The sequence below is a fragment of the Oncorhynchus kisutch genome, linkage group LG17, assembly GCF_002021735.2.
Source record: "Oncorhynchus kisutch isolate 150728-3 linkage group LG17, Okis_V2, whole genome shotgun sequence".
Classification (NCBI taxonomy): Eukaryota; Metazoa; Chordata; class Actinopteri; order Salmoniformes; family Salmonidae; genus Oncorhynchus; species Oncorhynchus kisutch.
The window spans coordinates 20,044,728-20,067,535 of record NC_034190.2 but is presented as its reverse complement, the minus strand read 5'-3'; the positions used below and the strand labels follow the sequence as shown (position 1 = coordinate 20,067,535).

Here is a 22,808-nt window from a genome sequence, read left to right as displayed (position 1 = left end):
AATCAATCATAATCACTAGTTAACTACACATGGTTAATCATATTACTAGTTTATCTAGTGTGTCCTGCGTTGCATATAATCGATGCAACGCAGGGGGATGATTTAACAAAAGCGCTGTACGACTGTACCTAACCATAAACACCAATGCCTTTCTTAAAATCAATACACAGAAGTATATATTTTAAACCTGCATATTTAGCTAAAAGAAATCCAGGTTAGAAGGCAATATTAACCAGGTGAAATTGTGTCACATCTCTTGCGTTCATTGCACACTGAGTCAGGGTATATGCAACAGTTTGGGCAGCCTGGCTCGTTGTGAACTAATTTGCCAGAATTTTACATAATTATGACATAACATTGAATGTTGTACAATGTAACAGCAATATTTAAACTTAGGGATGCCACCCATTAGATGAAATACAGAACGGTTCCGTATTTCACTGAAATAATAAAAGTTTTGTTTCCTAAATGATAGTTTACGGATTCGACCATATTAATGAGCAAAGGCTCGTATTTCTGTGTGTTATTATGTTATAATTAAGTCTATGATTTGATATTTGATAGAGCAGTCTGACTGAGCGATGGTAGGCAGCAGCAGGCTCTTAAGCATTCATTCAAACAGCACTTTCGTGCGTTTTGCCAGCAGCTCTTCCCTGTGCTTCAAGCATTGCGCTGTTTATGACTTCAAGCCTATCAACTCACGAGATTAGGCTGGTGTAACCGATGTGAAATGGCTAGCTAGTTAGCGGGGTGCGAGCTAATAGCGTTTCAAATGTCACTCGCTCTGAGACTTGGAGTGGTTGTTCCCCTTGCTCTGCAAGGGCCGGGGAATTTGTGGAGCGATGGGTAACGATGCTTCGAGGGTGGCTATTGTCGATGTGTTCCTGGTTCGAGCCCAGGTAGGAGCGAGGAGAGGGACGGAAGCTATACTGTTACACTGGCAATACTAAAGTTCCTATAAGAACATCCAATAGTCAAAGGTATATGAAATACAAATGGTATAGAGAGAAATAGTCCTATAAATACTATATTAACTACAACCTAAAACCTCTTACCTTGGAATATTGAAGTCTCATGTTAAAAGGAACCACGAGCTTTCATATGTTCTCATGTTCTGAGCAAGGAACTTAGACGTTAGCCCACTGGTCCCATCTGCCCTGCCCACTGGTCCCATCTGGCCGGCCCACTGGGCCCATCTGCCCTGCCCACTGGTCCCATCTGCCCGGCCCACTGGTCCCATCTGCCCTGCCCACTGGTCCCATCTGGCCGGCCCACTGGTCCCATCTGCCCTGCCCACAGGCCCCATCTGCCCTGCCCACTGGTCCCATCTGGCCGGCCCACTGATCCCATCTGCCCTGCCCACTGGTCCCATCTGCCCTGCCCACAGGTCCCATCTGCTCTGCCCACTGGTCCCATCTGGCCGGCCCACTGATCCCATCTGCCCTGCCCACTGGTCCCATCTGGCCGGCCCACTGGTCCCATCTGCCCCGGCCCACTGGTCCCATCTGCCCTGCCCACTGGTCCCATCTGGCCGACCCACTGGTCCCATCTGCCCTGCCCACTGGTCCCATCTGGCCGGCCCACTGGTCCCATCTGGCCGGCCCACGGGTCCCATCTGCCCTGCCCACTGGTCCCATCTGCCCTGCCCACTGGTCCCATCTTCCCTACTCACGGGTCCCATCTGCCCTGCCCACTGGTCCCATCTGGCCGACCTGTTTCTATTCTGGCAATTGGCGTAACCAACAGTCTATTCCAAAGTCTCACCATGCCTTCCATCTCACCTCACAGGGTTTCCAGCCCATTTCCCCAGTTATTTCCAGTATAGGCCCAAACTTGTGGATACCTAAAAAAAATAACATACTGCTCTGTTATGGACATGTTTGTTTTTGAGATACCTCTTAGCAACCCACACTCCTGCTGAATAGTCCAGAACAGGACACACGCATGTCTGACAAGGTTTGGAATGTGCGGCAATACTAGTGGTGGGTGTTCATGTATGCAAAGGGAAGCCAGGCTTCCCCAAAAAATGTACCAAGAAAGAAATGAACAAAATTATCGGTCTTTCGTCTCTCTGTTTCATTAATTTCCGTCAATTTGCTAGAGGCTGAATGTATCTCACCGGAGAAAGCATCCGAGCGAACGAAACAGCGCCCCTCTGTCTCAGTATGTGTAGCCATCTATCTGATGCTGTCTGGTCAAAAAGAGTTTGACATTTTACCTCACGTAGCATTGAATACAAGGGAAGCCAGCAAGCATTTGGCCTCCCTTGACTTTGTTTTTGCTAAGCTGAGTGAGCTGAGCTCAGCTGTGAATGGTCCTGACACACCAACAAAAAGTGTCAAGGGAAGCCAGTTTGGATTTGACTTCAGACCAATCGCATCACCTCAGAAGCCAAATATCATTGGCAGAAAAAAATGTAATCTTGTTGTGTTATCCTTAGCTAAATGTGTCCCTTTCCTTAATTAGCCATGGATGGAGATAGTGATTTGGACTTGTGGTTTTATTTAATTCTCTGTACTGGACAATGATCATAAAAGGGATTCTGTCTGTCTGGGTGTGTATATCTGTCTGGGTGTGTCTTTGTCTGTGTGGGTGTCTGTCTGTGTGTATATCTGTCTGTGTGTGTGGGTGGGTGGGTGTGTACAGTTGAAGTCAGAGGTTTACATACACCTTAGCTAAATACATTTAAACTCAGTTTCATAATTCCTGACATTTAATTCTAGTAAAGATTCCTGTCTTAGATCAGTTAGGATAAAAAATGTGAAATCTCAGAATAATAGTAGAGAGAATGATTAATTTCAGCTTTTATTTCTTTCATCACATTCCCAGTGGGTCTGTGTGGGTGTCTGTCTGTGTGGGTGTGTATGTCTGTCTGTGTGGATGTGTGTGTGTATGTCTGTGTGGGTGTGTCTTCCTGTGGGCGTATCTGTCTGTCTAGGTGTGTCTATCTGTGTGGGTCTGTCTGTCCGTCCGTCTGTCCGTCCGTCCGTGCTTGCTTTGTGGGTGTTGTCCGCCAGGCTGGTGTCAGAGCTAGGTGATGTATGGTGGGGTGCTGATGGGGGAAAGTTGTTTGTGGTGTATGTGTCTGTTATGAAGATGTTGGGTTTGCAAAACAAGTGTGTGTGAGAGAGAAAGGGAGATAGACTCTGTCTGTAGAGATCTGTTACATCTCATTTGGGCTGGCATAATGAATCAACCCAATGGCCTTGTGTACCTGAGATGAGAGACTGACGGACAGGGAGACGGACGGACACAGAGAGAGAGTGTGTGTGAGAGAGAGACAGGAAGAGAGACAGACAAGGCCGTGTCTGTGTTAATGTTTTTATCTTCCCTGCTATGCAGCACATCATAATCTCTCCTGTTGAATAAAGACCTGCTCTGCTCTATCAGTGGTAATCTGCACCTAATTTCCAAAGGTCCAGCAGCAAGACTTCTGCAGCAACAGCCTGTGACTCAAAGACAACTCTGCTTTTTAGTGCTGAGTGCTGTCGACTTACTTTAGGGAGAATTTGTGGTTTTCTTAAAAGATAACAGTCCCTTGACCTCTTGGATCCTCCAAGAATATTTGACCCTTTGTGTCTGTGGTGTTTCTTGGATTCCTTTGTGGGATAGCAGGCCTCTTGTTTTTCTATCCGTTTTGAGATGCTGAAGTGATATCAACAGGCATGTGCTCCTTCATTCTTAACTGACTGATAATGTCACCCCCCAGCCTCACCAGCGCAGGTCAGGAGGTCAGCAGCTGTCTAAATGTTTGGTGAGAAAGTAATTTAGGATGTGTGACCGTCACTGGGACTGTGACAATGTGTAGTCTCTCGTGTTATTCATTTAGACTACGCTATGGGATTTTAATGGCCGACTCGTCTGACTTGCGATATCGATACAAAGCTGCACTGCAACATATTTAGTTTGAGCTCATATTGAATTTCAACAAATGATTGTTAGACCCTGAGCAGTTGGTACTTCTCAGTATTCAAAAAGGGATTATGAGAATATACATTTTAGGTTTAGTGTTATTTTGTGGTTGGATGTTTAAATCTCTCAAGCTCTCCAAATAGAGACGATTATAATGATGATGATGCTTCCTCCTTTTTGGTGTTGACCAGAGGGAGGGACTGAGAAAGAGGAGGTGAGAAAAGGAGAGCGAGAGAGAAATTGAGCGTTAGTGCGCCTAGAGCAAAACACGGATAAAAATAGAGAAGTTTCTCTAGACTACAGACTTTAGTGTGTTAATGGTTGACACAGACAGTATTGTTTGTCTGCTAGCTGAACACAGTAGAGCAGAGCAGCATGCCCTGAATGCAGACACTACTGAGAGAGGGAGAGAAAAGGGTGGACAGCACTCCTTTAGTAACCTGCCAGCCATAAAAAACCCAATTTTGAGCCCCAGAAGTGCAGCTTCAACCTCTAACTCTAGTGGAATGCTGTGTGTGAGAGCTAGAGTTACGTTTGTTTTGTTTTACTTTCTCAGTTCCTTAACTGGCTTCATAGAGAGAGAAAGGCGGGCAGTGTGGTGTTATCCATACCCTCTGTTTTCCACTTGATGTGGTCGGATGGGATATTTCTTGGCTGAAAGAATCTTCTGTGTGGGGAAAAACATTTCCGGGGGGCTCCCGAGGGGCGCAGAGGTCTAAGGCACTGCAGCTCAGTGCTTGAGGCGTCACTACAGACACCCTGGTTTGATTCTAGGCTGTATCACAACCGGCCATGATTGGGAATAATATAGGGCGGCGCACAATTGGCCCAGCGTCGTCCAGGTTTGCTGGTGTAGGCCGTCATTGTAAATAAGAATTTGTTCTTAACTGACTTGCCTAGTTAAATAAAGGAGGGGGGGGGTCCTGTCCTCAAGAGACCTACAGCCCTGTCCTCAAGAGATCTACAGCCCTGTCCTCAAGAGACCTACAGCCCTGTCCTCAAGAGACCTACAGCCCTGTCCTCAAGAGACCTACAGCCCTGTCCTCAAGAGATCTACAGCCCTGTCCTCAAGAGATCTACAGCCCTGTCCTCAAGATACCTACAGTCCTGGTCTCAAGAGACCTACAGCCCTGTCCACAAGAGACCTACAGCCCTGTCCACAAGAGACCTACAGTCCTGTCCTCAAGAGACCTACAGTCCTGTCCTCAAGAGACCTACAGCCCTGTCCTCAAGAGACCTACAGCCCTGTCCTCAAGAGATCTACAGCCCTGTCCTCAAGATACCTACAGCCCTGTCCTCAAGAGACCTACAGTCATGTCCTCAAGAGACCTACAGCCCTGTCCTAAAGAGATCTACAGCCCTGTCCTCAAGATACCTACAGCCCTGTCCTCAAGTGACCTACAGCCCTGTCCTCAAGAGACCTACAGCCCTGTCCTCAAGAGACCTACAGCAATATATAGAAGGTTTGAGGGTTTCTGTTGAAAAATATGTCTTATTTTAGAGAAGCATCTCTGTTAAACAAATAGGCACCAGCTGCACTTTACCCTGCCTGTTACTGCAGAAAAACATTCAGCAAGTTTCCATTTCATTTCCTTAATTCCCTGTTTTAAAGTAAGCTTGATAGGCATTTTTAAAGAGAAAAAGGAACTCAGAGGGAGAACCTGGATGGATATGAAGACAAAGAGAAAAAGAAAAGGGACTCAAAGATGAGAAAGAGAGAGGAAACTCAGAAGATATATAACAGATTCAAGCAGCACTTGTAGATGAGAAATGAGAGGAAACCAAAAATACAGAGAAGCCCTCTAAATTATGCAGTCTGTCCATCCGACTGCTTCCCATTTAGGAGAAAAACAAGACGGATCAATTTTACTCCATGTCAGACCATTAACATCAACCCGTGGGACCATCACTGTTTCCATGGCTACACCGCCCGCCATATTCTGTTGATTAACACGGACTGTTTTAATTGGAAGGTTTCCCTCTCGCCACGTCCCCGCGAGAAAACCACTGATTGGTTTAGATGAGACGCTACTGGAAGGTCTGGCGAGCATCGGGCACTGACCCATGGAACTGACAGTCGGCACGTCCCCACGAGAAAACCACTGATTGGTTTAGATTAGACACTACTGGAAGGTCTGGCGAGCATCGGGCACTGACCCATGGAACTGACAGTCGGCAGTGTCCTCTCTTGGATTTCCCCGACTGCTTGCACCATGTTCAAAACTAGATTAGTCCCAGTTGGTTAGCTGTGGCATTAGAGAATTAGCTGATGGTATTGTCTGTGGTATGATATCTGTGGTATTAGCTAGATAGCTGATGGTTTTGTCTGTGGTATGGTATTATCTGTGGTATTAGCTAGATAGCTGATGGTTTTGTCTGTGGTATGGTATTATCTGTGGTATTAGCTAGCTAGCTGATGGTATTGTCTGTGGTATGGTATTATCTGTGGTATTAGCTAGCTAGCTGATGGTATTGTCTGTGGTATGGTATTATCTGTGGTATTAGCTAGATAGCTGATGGTTTTGTCTGTGGTATGGTATTATCTGTGGTATTAGCTGATGGTTTTGTCTGTGGTATGATATTGTCTGTGGTATTAGCTAGCTAGCTGATGGTATTGTCTGTGGTATGGTATTATCTGTGGTGTTAGCTAGCTAGCTGATGGTTTTGTCTGTGGTATGGTATTATCTGTGGTATTAGCTGATGGTTTTGTCTGTGGTATGATATTGTCTGTGGTATTAGCTAGCTAGCTGATGGTATTGTCTGTGGTATGGTATTATCTGTGGTGTTAGCTAGCTAGCTGATGGTTTTGTCTGTGGAATGGTATTATCTGTGATATTAGCTATATATATAAATAAATAACCAAAGTGATAAAAGAAACGAACAGACAGGAGACAGAGGACTTCTGGCACAGTGACACACCCATCCCGAAGGCCCGTCTGTGGGTCATTCATACAGTATATGAATACCTGACCTAAGACAGGGAATTTTTACTAGGATTAAATGTCAGGAATTGTGAAAAACTGAGTTAAATGTATTTGGCTAAGGTGTATGTAAACTTCCGACTTCAACTGTGTGTATGTATGTGCATTTATACAGTGGGAGAACAAGTATTTGATACACTGCCGATTTTGCAGGTTTTCCTACTTACAAAGCATGTAGAAGTCTGTAATTTTTATCATAGGTACACTTCAACTTCTGGCTCTCACAGACCTGTAACTTCTTCTTTAAGAGGCTTCTCTGTCCTCCACTCGTTACCTGTATTAATGGCACCTGTTTGAACTTGTTATCAGTATAAAAGACACCTGTCCACAACCTCAAACAGTCACACTCCAAACTCCACTATGGCCAAGACCAAAGAGCTGTCAAAGGACACCAGAAACAAAATTGTAGACCTGCACCAGGCTGGGAAGACTGAATCTGCAATAGGTAAGCAGCTTGGTTTGAATAAATCAACTGTGGGAGCAGTTATTAGGAAATGGAAGACATACAAGACCACTGATAATCTCCCTTGATCTGGGGCTCCACGCAAGATCTCACCCCGTGGGGTCACAAGAACGGTGAGTAAAAATCCCAGAACCACATGGGGGGACCTAGTGAATGACCTGCAGAGAGCTGGGACCAAAGTAACAAAGCCTATCATCAGTAACACACTACGCCGCCAGGGACTCAAATCCTGCAGTGCCAGACGTGTCCCCCTGCTTAAGCCAGTACATGTCCAGGCCCGTCTGAAGTTTGCTAGAGAGCATTTGGATGATCCAGAAGAAGATTGGGAGAATGTCAGATGGTCAGATGAAACCAAAATATAACTTTTTTGTAAAAACTCAACTCGTCATGTTTGGAGGACAAAGAATGCTGAGTTGCATCCAAAGAACACCATACCTACTGTGAAGCATGGGGGTGGAAACATCATGCTTTGGGGCTGTTTTTCTGCAAAGGGACCAGGACGACTGATCCGTGTAAAGGAAAGAATGAATGGGGCCATGTATCGTGAGATTTTGAGTGAAAACCTCCTTCCATCAGCAAGGGCATTGAAGATGAAACGTGGCTGGGTCTTTCAGCATGACAATGATCCCAAACACACCGCTTCGTAAGAAGCATTTCAAGGTCCTGGAGTGGCCTAGCCAGTCTCCAGATCTCAACCCCATAGAAAATCTTTGGAGGGAGTTGAAAGTCCGTGTTGCCCAATAACAGCCCCAAAACATCACTGCTCTAGAGGAGATCTGCATGGAGGAATGGGCCAAAATACCAGCAACAGTGTGTGAAAACCTTGTGAAGACTTACAGAAAACGTTCGACTTCTGTCATTGCCAACAAAGGGTATATAACAAAGTATTGATATAAACTTTTGTTATTCACCAAATACTTATTTTCCACCATATTTTGCAAATAAATTCATAAAAAATCCTACAATGTGATTTTCTGGATTTTTTTGGTTACTCTTTTGGTTACTACATTATTCCATTTGTGTTTTTCATAGCTTTTATGTCTTCACTATTTTTCAACAATGTAGAAAATAGTAAAAATAAAGAAAAACCCTTGAATGAGGCGGGGCCACGAGGTGTGAAGGCGCATGCTGAATAGCGTGGCATTGATTATCATTAGGCCTGTCAGACTGAGAGACACAAGCAGACACACTCACACAATACACACACAGAGACAGCAACATATGCTGTATGGCGTGAAATCCTGATGAGAGGCGGAGAAGGACCTGTTAGTGCTGGTCTTTGTTGGGCATGTCTTTCTACTCTCACTGTCAGGTTGAAAAACGTCACAGAGGAATTTGTGTCTGATACAAGAATGTGAGAAGCCCTTGTATTGTATTAAACATTCCCTCACACAAGAGTGAAATGGAAGTTTTAATGTCACGAAAATGCGGCATAGGATTTCTTCAAAATGAAACTAATTTGCATAACTTTGAATACATTTCTTTTTTTTCTTATCTTTTACAATTTATTTATTTATATTATATGAAATTGCACTTTAGAGCATACTCTCACTTCCACCTAATCTTGGTCTGCAAAAGCACATTATAAAATAACAAGTGCCACCCCCCCAACCCAAAATTCCTCATTGTATTATTATTCCAGAGTGAGTTTTTCCCATTCTCTTATCAAATTATTTATTCTGGAAATGCCTCTGGCTCACACATGAGATCCAGCTGTGCGCACGTGCGTGTGTAAGGCCACTCACAGAGAAGGTGGTTTTCCACGTGCGTGTGTAAGGCCACTCACAGAGAAGGTTGTGTTCCACGTGCATGTGTAAGGCCACTCACAGAGAAGGTGGTTTTCCACGTGCGTGTGTAAGGCCACTCACAGAGAAGGTGGTGTTCCACGTGTGTGTGTAAGGCCACTCACAGAGAAGGTGGTGTTCCACGTCTGTGTGTAAGGCCACTCACAGAGAAGGTGGTGTTCCACGGGCGTGTGTAAGGCCACTCACAGAGAAGGTGGTGTTCCACGTCTGTGTGTAAGGCCACTCAGAGAGAAGGTGGTGTTCCACGTGCGTGTGTAAGGCCACTCACAGAGAAGGTGGTGTTCCACGTCTGTGTGTAAGGCCACTCACAGAGAAGGTGGTGTTCCACGTCTGTGTGTAAGGCCACTCACAGAGAAGGTGGTGTTCCACGTGCGTGTGTAAGGCCAGTCACAGAGAAGGTGGTGTTCCATGTCTGTGTGTAAGGCCACTCAGAGAGAAGGTGGTGTTCCACGTGCGTGTGTAAGGCCACTCACAGAGAAGGTGGTGTTCCAAGTGCATGTGTAAGGCCACTCACGGAGAAGGTGGTGTTCCACGTCTGTGTGTAAGGCCACTCAGAAAGAAGGTGGTGTTCCACGTGCGTGTGTAAGGCCACTCACAGAGAAGGTGGTGTTCCACGGGCGTGTGTAAGGCCACTCACAGAGAAGGTGGTGTTCCACGTCTGTGTGTAAGGCCACTCACAGAGAAGGTGGTGTTCCACGTGCGTGTGTAAGGCCACTCACGGAGAAGGTGGTGTTCCAAGTGCATGTGTAAGGCCACTCAGAGAGAAGGTGGTGTTCCACGTGCGTATGTAAGGCCACTCACAGAGAAGGTGGTGTTCCACGAGCGTGTGTAAGGCCACTCAGAGAGAAGGTGGTGTTCCACGTCTGTGTGTAAGGCCACTCACAGAGAAGATGGTGTTCCAAGTGCGTGTGTAAGGCCACTCACAGAGAAGGTGGTGTTCCACGTGCAAGTGTAAGGCCACTCACAGAGAAGGTGGTGTTCCACGTGCGTGTGTAAGGCCAGTCACAGAGAAGGTGGTGTTCCACGTCTGTGTGTAAGGCCACTCACAGAGAAGGTGGTGTTCCACAGGCGTGTGTAAGGCCACTCACAGAGAAGGTGGTGTTCCACGGGCGTGTGTAAGGCCACTCACAGAGAAGGTGGTGTTCCACGGGCGTGTGTAAGGCCACTCACAGAGAAGGTGGTGTTCCACGGGCGTATGTAAGGCCACTCACAGAGAAGGTGGTGTTCCACGGGCGTGTGTAAGGCCACTCACAGAGAAGGTGGTGTTCCACGTCCGTGTGTAAGGCCACTCACAGAGAAGGTGGTGTTCCACGGGCGTGCCAGTGTGCACTCGTCTCTCTGACTATCAGCCTGCCACTAGCAAGCCACACACTGCTCACAGAGGTAGCATTATTTACCTGTGTGGAGGGATACTGTACGGTGCAGATGGAGGCTGTGATTCTGCAGGGGTCCCGGAGTCTGCAAGCCCATGGTGCTGCACTGAGTCGGTGGGTCGCAGCTGCAATGGGAGCCGGTGTGTGTGTGTGTGTGTGTGTGTGTGTGTGTGTGTGTGTGTGTGTGTGTGTGTGTGTGTGTTTGCTGGGCCAAAAGTAGGAGGCCTCTCCGCTGCAGTCCAAACACATTCCTACTTTAAATGGCTTTTCCATTTTGTTATTTTCTATGGCAGGGAATAGAATGTTCTCTTGATTCTTTCTCACTCTTCCAAGACTCTGTTTTTCTCCTATTAAGACTGGAGTGTGGAGTGCTTTCTTGTTTCAGGCAGGAGAGGAGAGCACTCTCTCTGTGGCTTGGGGCTTATTGCTGCTGGGTTCATTTAGTCTCACACAGAGGTCAGGAAGGTGGTTTTTCACAGTCTAAAAGATATGAAATAATGTAGCTGTCTTTGGTGTGTGTTGAGTTTTTGAAGGGAAAAAGCTGTTATGGACAGACTGGGAAGAAGATGAGATGGAAGAGTTATTCTGCTTTTCTTCTGAGTTAGTTTCTCATAGATATTCTCATTTGATTGTTTTCCCAAAAATATATTACATTATTTAAGTTGTTGGTGTTATAAGCTTGTAAAGGACAAAATGGATTATGGACTAGGGGAGGAGATGAGATATACTATTCTTTGACTAGGGAAGGGGATGAGAGTTACTATTCTTTGACTAGGGAAGGGGATGAGAGTTATTATTCTTGGACTAGGGAAGGGGATGAGAGTTATTATTCTTGGACTAGGGAAGGGGATGAGAGTTATTATTCTTGGACTAGGGAAGGGGATGAGAGTTATTATTCTTGGACTAGGGAAGGGGATGAGAGTTATTATTCTTGGACTAGGGAAGTGGATGAGAGTTACTATTCTTGGACTAGGGAAGGGGATGAGAGTTACTATTCTTTGACTAGGGAAGGGGATGAGAGTTATTATTCTTGGACTAGGGAAGGGGATGAGAGTTATTATTCTTGGACTAGGGAAGGGGATGAGAGTTACTATTCTTGGACTAGGGAAGGGGATGAGAGTTATTATTCTTGAACTAGGGAAGGGGATGAGAGTTACTATTCTTGGACTAGGGAAGGGGATGAGAGTTATTATTCTTGGACTAGGGAAGGGGATGAGAGTTACTATTCTTGGACTAGGGAAGGGGATGAGAGTTATTATTCTTGGACTAGGGAAGGGGATGAGAGTTACTATTCTTGGACTAGGGAAGGGGATGAGAGTTATTATTCTTGGACTAGGGAAGGGGATGAGAGTTACTATTCTTGAACTAGGGAAGGGGATGAGAGTTATTATTCTTGGACTAGGGAAGGGGATGAGAGTTATTATTCTTGGACTAGGGAAGGGGATGAGAGTTATTATTCTTGGACTAGGGAAGGGGATGAGAGTTACTATTCTTGGACTAGGGAAGGGGATGAGAGTTATTATTCTTGGACTAGGGAAGGGGATGAGAGTTATTATTCTTGGACTAGGGAAGGGGATGAGAGTTACTATTCTTGGACTAGGGAAGGGGATGAGAGTTATTATTCTTGGACTAGGGAAGGGGATGAGAGTTATTATTCTTGGACTAGGGAAGGGGATGAGAGTTATTATTCTTGGACTAGGGAAGGTGATGAGAGTTATTATTCTTGGACTAGGGAAGGGGATGAGAGTTATTATTCTTGGATTAGGGAAGGGGATGAGAGTTATTATTCTTGGACTAGGGAAGGGGATGAGAGTTACTATTCTTGGACTAGGGAAGGGGATGAGAGTTACTATTCTTGGACTAGGGAAGGGGATGAGAGTTACTATTCTTGGACTAGGGAAGGGGATGAGAGTTACTATTCTTGGACTAGGGAAGGGGATGAGAGTTATTATTCTTGGACTAGGGAAGGGGATGAGAGTTACTATTCTTGGACTAGGGAAGGGGATGAGAGTTATTATTCTTGGACTAGGGAAGGGGATGAGAGTTATTATTCTTGGACTAAGGAAGGGGATGAGAGTTACTATTCTTGGACTAGGGAAGGGGATGAGAGTTATTATTCTTGGACTAGGGAAGGGGATGAGAGTTATTATTCTTGGACTAGGGAAGGGGATGAGAGTTATTATTCTTGGACTAGGGAAGGGGATGAGAGTTATTATTCTTGGACTAGGGAAGGGGATGAGAGTTATTATTCTTGGACTAGGGAAGGGGATGAGAGTTATTATTCTTGGACTAGGGAAGGGGATGAGAGTTATTATTCTTGGACTAGGGAAGGGGATGAGAGTTACTATTCTTGGACTAGGGAAGGGGATGAGAGTTATTATTCTTGGACTAGGGAAGGGGATGAGATTCTTGGACTAGGGAGGGTAGACTAGTGAAGGGAGTCTTGGACTAGGGAAGGGATGAGAGTTACTATTCTTGGACTAGGGAAGGGGATGAGAGTTATTATTCTTGGACTAGGGAAGGGGATGAGAGTTATTATTCTTGGACTAGGGAAGGGGATGAGAGTTATTATTCTTGGACTAGGGAAGGGGATGAGAGTTATTATTCTTGGACTAGGGAAGGGGATGAGAGTTATTATTCTTGGACTAGGGAAGGGGATGAGAGTTATTATTCTTGGACTAAGGAAGGGGATGAGAGTTACTATTCTTGGACTAGGGAAGGGGATGAGAGTTATTATTCTTGGACTAGGGAAGGGGATGAGAGTTATTATTCTTGGACTAGGGAAGGGGATAAGAGTTATTATTCTTGGACTAGGGAAGGGGATGAGAGTTACTATTCTTGGACTAAGGAAGGGGATGAGAGTTACTATTCTTGGTCAGATGGAGCTCGAACCTCGTGATCATCATTCTTCCACCTGTGTCCCTTCACTCAGTGCTGTTCAGAGAAACATGATTAAAACATTTCTATAATTGTTGCCCGCAAACCATAAATAATCATGAAGGGGTGGGGGAGAATATAGAGTTGCCATAGTGACATGACGGTATTCAGTCTGTAATTATCTGCTGTGTGTGTCTCTCACAAGCCTACAGAGAGAGAGGCACACACTAGAGATACCCAAATCTCGATCTCGGACCGTAGCGGGTCCACATCCAGAATTATAAATAATGTCAATGGTATGGGTTCATCTGATATGATTGTCACGGGTCTCGGGTATTTGCCATTTTAAGAATCTTGGCTATTTGTCATTTTAACTGACTTATTCAGAAAGGTACAGATCTGAACACGACTGTTGCAGTATAGAGATAGAAGATAGAGAGAAATTGTATAATTTATGCTGATGTTCTTGCTTTTCATGAGAGCGGAGCGTGTAGCTTTTTGTTGGCCAGTTATAAGTCATCAAAGTGGCAATAGGCTACAGTCGTAGAGCCTCCGTGTGTTGCAAAAGTTAGGAGATAAATAATCAATGGAAGATGGAATTAAAATGACAGAATTAAAAGTGAAAGGAGAATGATAGCAGGCTGCTACTTAGTATTCTGAATGGAGTTATGTGTAACTGCAGGATGAGAAAGCACATGCACTGCAGCCTCATTTATCCTAGCTAGCTAACGTTAGCTAGCTTAACAAAATTCTACCGGTTTCATGCAGTCCAAGACAGATACTACTAATCATAATAAATAAGCTAGCTATGGCAGCTTTTAGTTTACTATAGAAGCGAGTCGTTGGTTGCTGTCTCCCTCACTCCTCCCTGCTCCCCATGTCACTCACTCACAGTACGGCCCCTCCCCCGCATGCTAGAGCAGCACCTCTCCCTCTTGCGCTGTATCAGCTCTGGTTAATAAAGTAGCTTTGAAAACGTATTTCCTGCTGCTTCCCTCACTTGGATCGAACTGGGTCTGGATCCGACCAGGTCTATACGGAACGGGATCGTGTTGTCCTTGGGTCCGTTCGGAATGGGTCTGGATCCGACCAGGTCTATACGGAACGGGATCGTGTTGTCCTTGGGTCCGTTCGGAATGGGTCTGGATCCGACCAGGTCTATACGGAACGGGATCGTGTTGTCCTTGGGTCCGTTCGGAATGGGTCTGGATCCGACCAGGTCTATACGGAACGGGATCGTGTTGTCCTTGGGTCCGTTCGGAATGGGTCTGGATCCGACCAGGTCTATACGGAACGGGATCGTGTTGTCCTTGGGTCCGTTCGGAATGGGTCTCTACATTATTCTTTTCTATTTATGCATATCGGGTCTGGGTGGAAAAGCCCCAGGTTCATTTCCGAAGATCAATAACACACACTGACTGATCTACAGATCACCTTGCATCATAAATAACCACTAAATATTATTTGTAGATCAGTCAGTCCCAATTTACCCATGATACATCACGGTTTTGATGCTCTTGAACAAGCCCATTGACTGGCAGTTACTCAGAGATTTCTTCTCTATGGGGCCAATAGGTCTCTGGTCAAAAGTAGTCCACTGTGCAGGGAATAAGTTGCCATTTGGGACGTACCTAGAAAGTACGATCAATGAGTTGCTTGCTGTTCTTAAACAACTCTGCATTATTTTGTTCACCAAGGAAAATGAACTTGAGAAGGCATGGCATAACTTACTGGATACTCCCTATGACCCATAAACCAGCTTTCTGGACAAACCAGAAAATCAAGAGCCCATCTGAATTTTTATCAAAGCCCATGTTTGGGCAAACATGTTGATGTTTGTCATGCTTGTGTTTTCAGAAGTTGTGGGGTGAGTCATTTAGTGCGGAGACTTGAGGTTGCCACAGTGAGCTGTTACAGATGGAACAGTTACAGTCCACTGTTATGTGTTGTCCCTCTCCAGTAGGTGTCCTCTCCTCTGTCTGTTGAGAATCAGGGACAGACCGATCACATCCCAGTGGGATGATGTCACACAGTCATTATCATCTCAGTCACTGTATACATTTCTGTATGCCATCCATGCATGATATTATACCCCACCCTGCTGTACGTTCTGCAGTGCTCTACTCTACACCACCAGACTACTTCCCATACCTAGTAACTCCCCTCTCTCCTCTCTGCAGGCAAGGACGAGCTCGTGAATAACCACAGCCTGTGTAACCAAGGTGTCAAGGTAAGGTTCTGTTTACATTCTGCTTGCACTGTAACTCACAGGAGTGATAAAAGTGTATATTTCTCAGTCTGGCACTGAAAATGACATTTAAAGACTCGTTTATTTATAGTATGTATGTTTACATACGTAGCCCCTTGGTGTCACTTCTCAGCACGGGTCTTTAGTCTTCACAACTGAGTGCTGATCATTCTAATAATAATCATTTGGTGGGTGTTTTTTTGTCCTATGATGACATGTTGACACTGAAGCAGGGGTTTGTTTTCACTCTGCTACTGGCTAGAGTTTCACACCACACACTCTCTGTGTGTGCGTGTTGTTTCTGCTACACAATACTGGCCTGATGTTAGCTCCCATGCTCCACAACTGCATTTGCATAGGAGCAGAGTGGCAAGAGGACTTTTCAGACCCACATAAATACTAGGGTTGGGACGATGCCAGTAATATTTTTTTCTTGGCAAAAATGGAAACACGAAGCACACCAAACTCTTTGGTCCTTTAAAAACCTACTGTATGTCAAATAGTGTGCGCTATAGCTTGGAAAATACAAAAATGTGACACTGGATGACAACCTAATGGTGTTTGTTTCCAACATTAGGGCTGTTTCCGCTTTGCGTTTTGTTTCATTGCCACGATACTAACGAGTATCGCAATACCGGCCCTAGTAAACACACACATCACTTTGGACGTACAGTGGGGCAAAAAAGTATTTAGTCAGCCACCAATTGTGCAAGTTCTCCCACTTAAAAAGATGAGAGAGGCCTGTAATTCATCATAGGTACACTTCAACTGTGACAGACAAAATGAGGGGGAAAAAATCCAGAAAATCACATTGTAGGATTTTTTATGAATTTATTTGCAAATTATGGTGGAAAATAAGTATTTGGTCAATAACAAAAGTTTATCTCAATACTTTGTTATATACCCTTTGTTGGCAATGACAGAGGTCAAACGTTTTCTGTAAGTCTTCACAAGGTTTTCACACACTGTTGCTGGTATTTTGGCCCATTCCTCCATGCAGATCTCTTCTAGAGCAGTGATGTTTTGGGGCTGTTGCTGGGCAACACGGACTTTCAACTCCCTCCAAAGATTTTCTATGGGGTTGAGATCTGGAGATTGGCTAGGCCACTCCAGGACCTTGAAATGCTTCTTACGAAGCCACTCCTTCGTTGCCCGTGCGGTGTGTTTGGGATCATTGTCATGCTGAAAGACCCAGCCACATTTCATCTTCAATGCCCTTGCTGATGGAAGGAGGTTTTCACTCAAAATCTCACGATACATGGCCCCATTCATTCATTCCTCTACACGGATCAGTTGTCCTGGTCCCTTTGCAGAAATACAGCCCCAAAGCATGATGTTTCCACCCCCATGCTTCACAGTAGGTATGGTGTTCTATGGATGCAACTCAGCATTCTTTGTCCTCCAAACATGACGAGTTGAGTTTTTTCCAAAAAGTTATATTTTGGTTTCATCTGACCATATGACATTCTCCCAATCTTCTGCTGGATCATCCAAATGCTCTCTAGCAAACTTCAGACGGGCCTGGACATGTACTGGCTTAAGCAGGGGGACACGTCTGGCACTGCAGCATTTGAGTACCTGGCGGCGTAGTGTGTTACTGAGTCCCTGGCGTCGTAGGTGTCTTTTATACTGATAACAAGTTCAAACAGGTGCCATTATTACAAGTAATGAGTGGAGGACAGAGGAGCCTCTTAAAGAAGAAGTTACAGGTCTGTGAGAGCCAGAAATCTTGCTTGTTTGTAGGTGACCAAATACTTTTTTTCCACCATAATTTGCAAATAAATAAATTAACAATGTGATTTTCTGGAAAAAAATTTCTCATTTTGTCTGTCATAGTTGAAGTGTACCTATGATGAAAATTACAGGCCTCTCTCATCGTTTTAAGTGGGAGAACTTGCACAATTGGTGGCTGACTAAATACTTTTTTTGCCCCACTGTATGTTTGGCTCTTCTTCTCTGTTCTGTTACTGCTGGCTGCTTGACCGATTGAAAAGGGAAGGTCAAGGTTAGTTAGAGCAATCAGCTACTCTCTTTCTTCTGTCTCTGAGGCCTTCCTTTTCTACCTCTCTCTTCCTCCCTCTCTCTCCCTACCCCACACAAATAGTGTGTGTGTGTGTGTGTGTGTGTGTGTGTGTGTGTGTGTGTGTGTGTGTGTGTGTGTGTGTGTGTGTGTGTGTGTGTGTGTGTGTGTGTAGGTGTGTAGGTGTGTATGTAGGTGTGTGTGTGTGTGTGTGTTTGTGTGTGTGTGTGTGTGTAGGTATATATGTAGGTGTGTGTGTGTAGGTATTTATGTAGGTGTGTGTGTGTAGGTGTCCAAACTTACGTGCACACAGTACCAGTGTAAAGTTTGGACACCTACTCATTCAAGGGATTTTCTTTATTTTTACTATTGTAGAATAATAGTGAAGACATCAAAACTATGAAATAACACGTGGAATCATGTAGTAACCAATACTATTTTAAACAAATCAAAATATTTATATTCGAGATTCTTCAAAGTAGCCACCCTTTGCCTTAATGACAGCTTTGCACACTCTTGACATTCAAATAAGTTATGTACTCACTGACATCATTCAAACAGTTTTAAAACTTCAGAGTGTTTTCTAATTCTACTTTGTTTTTCTAGTGATTTTTAAAATGAATAATATGCATATCCTAGCTTCTGGGCCTGAGTAGCAGGCAGTTTACTTTGGGCACACTTTGCATCCCGACGTGAAAATAGTGCCCCCTAGCCTTTTTTGGTTACTACATGATTCCATGCGTGTTATTTCATAGTTTTGATGTTTTCACTATTATTCTACAATGTAGAAAATAGTAAAAATTAAGAAATACCAGTAGGTGAGTAGGGTAGGTGTGTCCAAACTTTTGACTGGTACTGTACATACACACAGATATATGCACACATAAACACACACATAGAGAGAGAGATGCAGTGCCCAGTCCTTAGCAACACTTGGGGCTGCCAGCCATCTGGGCCACAAACCTCTCTGGCTTATTTAAATCATTCTGGAGAAGGGTGCCATTCCTCACGGGCTGCCCCCAGGTGGGGAGGGTAGGCAACAACATACCCACCACGCTGACCCTCAACACAGGGACCCCTCAGGGGTGTATGCTTACTCCCCTCCTGTACTCCCTGCTCACCCAAGACTGCGTTTCCACGCACGACTCCCAACACCATCATTAAGTTTGCCGACAACACAATGGTGGTAGGCCTGATCCCCGACGTGGATGAGACAGCCTATAGGGAGGAGGTCAGAGACTGCCAGGACAACAACCTCTCCCTCAAAGTCAGCAAGACAAAGGAGCTTATCGTGGACTACAGGAAACAGAGGGCCAAGCAGGCACCCATTCACATCGATGGGGCTGTAGTGGAGTGGGTAGAGAGCTTCAAGCTCCTCACTGTCCACATCACTTAGGAATTAACATGGTCCACACACACCAACACAGTGGTGAAGAATGCATGACAACGCCTCTTCCCCCTCTGGAGGCTGAAACATTTGGGATGGGCCCTCAAAACGCTCTACAGCTGCACCATTGAGAACATCTTGGCTGGCTGCATCACTGCCTGGTATGGCAAATGCTTTGCATTCGACCGCAAGGTGCTACTGAGGGTACTGCGTACAGTAACACTTTTTGGACTCATCACATACGCTGCAGCTGGTGTGTATTATCTGTCACTTTATTCCTACTTATATGCACATGGATACGGTACTGGTACCCCTGTATAGAGACAAATTATCGTTACTCATTGTGTATTTATTTTCTATTTTCTTTATCTCTGCGTTGTTGGGAATGGCTCGTAAGTAAAGCGTTTCACTGTTAGTCTACACCTGCTTTTACGAAGCATGTGATGAATAACATTTGATTTGAATTAAGCCTAACCCTCTTGGATAGCATTCAGGCAAATATGGCTTACGTGGGGAGGTTACTTATTACATGCGCAATACGCAAGTTCTGTAGTATTCTCTGAGTGAGGAGACTGCAGCATGTCTGTAGCACATAGTATGACCCTGATTGCCTGCATTGCAGTCTGTGTCTGCACTGGCTTGCCCCCTTGTGGCTGTTTTAAAACATTGCACTACATTGCAACAACTGCATGAGAACTAGGCAGATCTGTAATAGCACAACAGTAACAGATTGAAGCGCTATATGATTAATTAATATCCACTGTAATGATATTAGAATGTCTTCTATTGGATTCCATTTTTTATTTGATTTATTAGGATCCCCATCAGCCAACGCCGATGACTACAGTCTTAGTTGGGTCCTACACATAACGAAAAATATATTAGACAAAAGACACATTTTGCATTAAAGGATGATGATTTTATGATTTGGAAAGTGGCAACATAACTCAATGTAACTATAGTATATAGATGTATATAGTCGTGGAAGAGCACTGCAAATTACTTTTATGACCAGTAGAGAAGAGTGAGAATGAAGAGAATGAACCTGTTATGGTCGGTATAGAATGAACCTGTTATGGTCGGTATAGAATGAACCTGTTATGGTCGGTATAGAATGAAGAGAATGAACCTGTTATGGTCGGTATAGAATGAAGAGAATGAACCTGTTATGGTCGGTATAGAATGAACCTGTTATGGTCGGTATAGAATGAAGAGAATGAACCTGTTATGGTCGGTATAGAATGAAGAGAATGAACCTGTTATGGTCGGTATAGAATGAACCTGTTATGGTCGGTATAGAATGAAGAGAATGAACCTGTTATGGTCGGTATAGAATGAAGAGAATGAACCTGTTATGGTCGGTATAGAATGAAGAGAAGGAACCTGTTATGGTCGGTATAGAATGAACCTGTTATGGTCGGTATAGAATGAACCTGTTATGGTCGGTATAGAATGAAGAGAAAGAACCTGTTATGGTCGGTATAGAATGAAGAGAATGAACCTGTTATGGTCGGTATAGAATGAACCTGTTATGGTCGATATAGAATGAAGAGAATGAACCTGTTATGGTCGGTATAGAATGAAGAGAATGAACCTGTTATGGTCGGTATAGAATGAACCTGTTATGGTTGGTATAGAATGAACCTGTTATGGTCGGTATAGAATGAAGAGAAGGAACCTGTTATGGTCGGTATAGAATGAACCTGTTATGGTCGGTATAGAATGAACCTGTTATGGTCGGTAGAGAATGAACCTGTTATGGTCGGTATAGAATGAACCTGTTATGGTCGGTATAGAATGAACCTGTTATGGTCGGTAGAGAATGAACCTGTTATGGTCGGTATAGAATGAAGAGAATGAACCTGTTATGGTCGGTATAGAATGAAGAGAAATAACCTGTTATGGTCGGTATAGAATGAAGAGAATGAACCTGTTATGGTCGGTATAGAATGAAGAGAATGAACCTGTTATGGTCGGTAGAGAATGAACCTGTTATGGTCGGTATAGAATGAAGAGAATGAACCTGTTATGGTCGGTATAGAATGAAGAGAATGAACCTGTTATGGTCGGTATAGAATGAAGAGAATGAACCTGTTATGGTCGGTATAGAATGAAGAGAAGAAACCTGTTATGGTCGGTATAGAATGAAGAGAATGAACCTGTTATGGTCGGTATAGAATGAAGAGAATGAACCTGTTATGGTCGGTAGAGAATGAACCTGTTATGGTCGGTATAGAATGAAGAGAATGAACCTGTTATGGTCGGTATAGAATGAAGAGAATGAACCTGTTATGGTCGGTAGAGAATGAACCTGTTATGGTCGGTATAGAATGAAGAAAATGAACCTGTTATGGTCGGTATAGAATGAACCTGTTATGGTCGGTATAGAATGAACCTGTTATGGTCGGTATAGAATGAACCTGTTATGGTCGGTATAGAATGAACCTGTTATGGTCGGTAGAGAATGAACCTGTTATGGTCGGTATAGAATGAACCTGTTATGGTCGGTATAGAATGAAGAGAATGAACCTGTTATGGTCGGTATAGAATGAAGAGAAAGAACCTGTTATGGTCGGTATAGAATGAACCTGTTATGGTCGGTATAGAATGAACCTGTTATGGTCGGTATAGAATGAACCTGTTATGGTCGGTAGAGAATGAACCTGTTATGGTCGGTATAGAATGAACCTGTTATGGTCGGTATAGAATGAAGAGAATGAACCTGTTATGGTCGGTATAGAATGAAGAGAAAGAACCTGTTATGGTCGGTATAGAATGAAGAGAATGAACCTGTTATGGTCGGTATAGAATGAAGAGAATTAACCTGTTATGGTCGGTATAGAATGAAGAGAATGAACCTGTTATGGTCGGTAGAGAATGAACCTGTTATGGTCGGTATAGAATGAAGAAAATGAACCTGTTATGGTCGGTATAGAATGAACCTGTTATGGTCGGTAGAGAATGAACCTGTTATGGTCGGTATAGAATGAACCTGTTATGGTCGGTATAGAATGAACCTGTTATGGTCGGTATAGAATGAACCTGTTATGGTCGGTATAGAATGAACCTGTTATGGTCGGTATAGAATGAACCTGTTATGGTCGGTAGAGAATGAACCTGTTATGGTCGGTATAGAATGAAGATAATGAACCTGTTATGGTCGGTATAGAATGGACCTGTTATGGTCGGTAGAGAATGAACCTGTTATGGTCGGTAGAGAATGAACCTGTTATGGTCAGTATAGAATGAACCTGTTATGGTCGGTATAGAATGAAGAGAATGAACCTGTTATGGTCGGTATAGAATGAAGATGTGGCTCACAGGTGTCTTCCTTGATCAATGACCTTGTGCACTATTCTTTTGATGCCACTGTGTTGATGTTTTCTCTCCCCCCCCCCCCCCCCCCCCCCCCCCCTGCTAGCAGGTCCCCTGTGTGTGATGCCCTCTTGCTAGCAGGTCCCCTCCCAGAGTGTGATGCATCATGGCTCCGGTGCTCAGTGCCTTGTTACGGCCGGGGGTCGCGGGGTCAGGGGTCGCCATGTCGACATCGTTAGGCAGCGAGCCGCTGGTCCTAGTGGTCACCCTGATGGCCATCTCTGCCATCGTGCTGCTCTCCCTGCTACTGCAGCTGTGTGCCAGCTGCCAGGGGTGAGTGGGACACAATAAAATGAAATGCATGAATACTGTCATTGTACTTTTGCCTTCAGAAAGTATTCACGCCCCTTGACTTTGTCCACATCTT

The 22,808-nt window shown here is 44.5% G+C and overlaps 2 protein-coding genes across 5 annotated transcripts in view; one reads left to right on the top strand and one right to left on the bottom strand.

Moving 5' to 3' along the window:
* The window catches only part of LOC109907287 (phosphoprotein associated with glycosphingolipid-enriched microdomains 1-like), an 80,777-nt gene that overhangs the window by 44,234 nt on the left and 13,735 nt on the right, over positions 1 to 22,808 (top strand). For 2 of the 4 annotated variants that reach the window (XM_031793169.1, XM_020505174.2), the window contains 2 exons: positions 15,592 to 15,641; positions 22,491 to 22,714. In XM_031793169.1, coding sequence (XP_031649029.1) covers positions 22,548 to 22,714 — 167 coding nt within the window. In that variant the 5' untranslated portion in view covers positions 15,592 to 15,641; positions 22,491 to 22,547. Of the gene's footprint in view, positions 1 to 15,591; positions 15,642 to 22,487; positions 22,715 to 22,808 lie in introns of all 4 variants that reach the window. The other 2 variants (XM_020505171.2, XM_020505172.2) reach the window with 1 other exon arrangement.
* LOC116354498 (spidroin-2-like) lies at positions 1,128 to 1,637 on the bottom strand. The gene has a single exon (XM_031794973.1). The coding sequence runs from the start codon at positions 1,635 to 1,637 to the stop codon at positions 1,128 to 1,130; it is 510 nt and encodes a 169-aa protein (XP_031650833.1).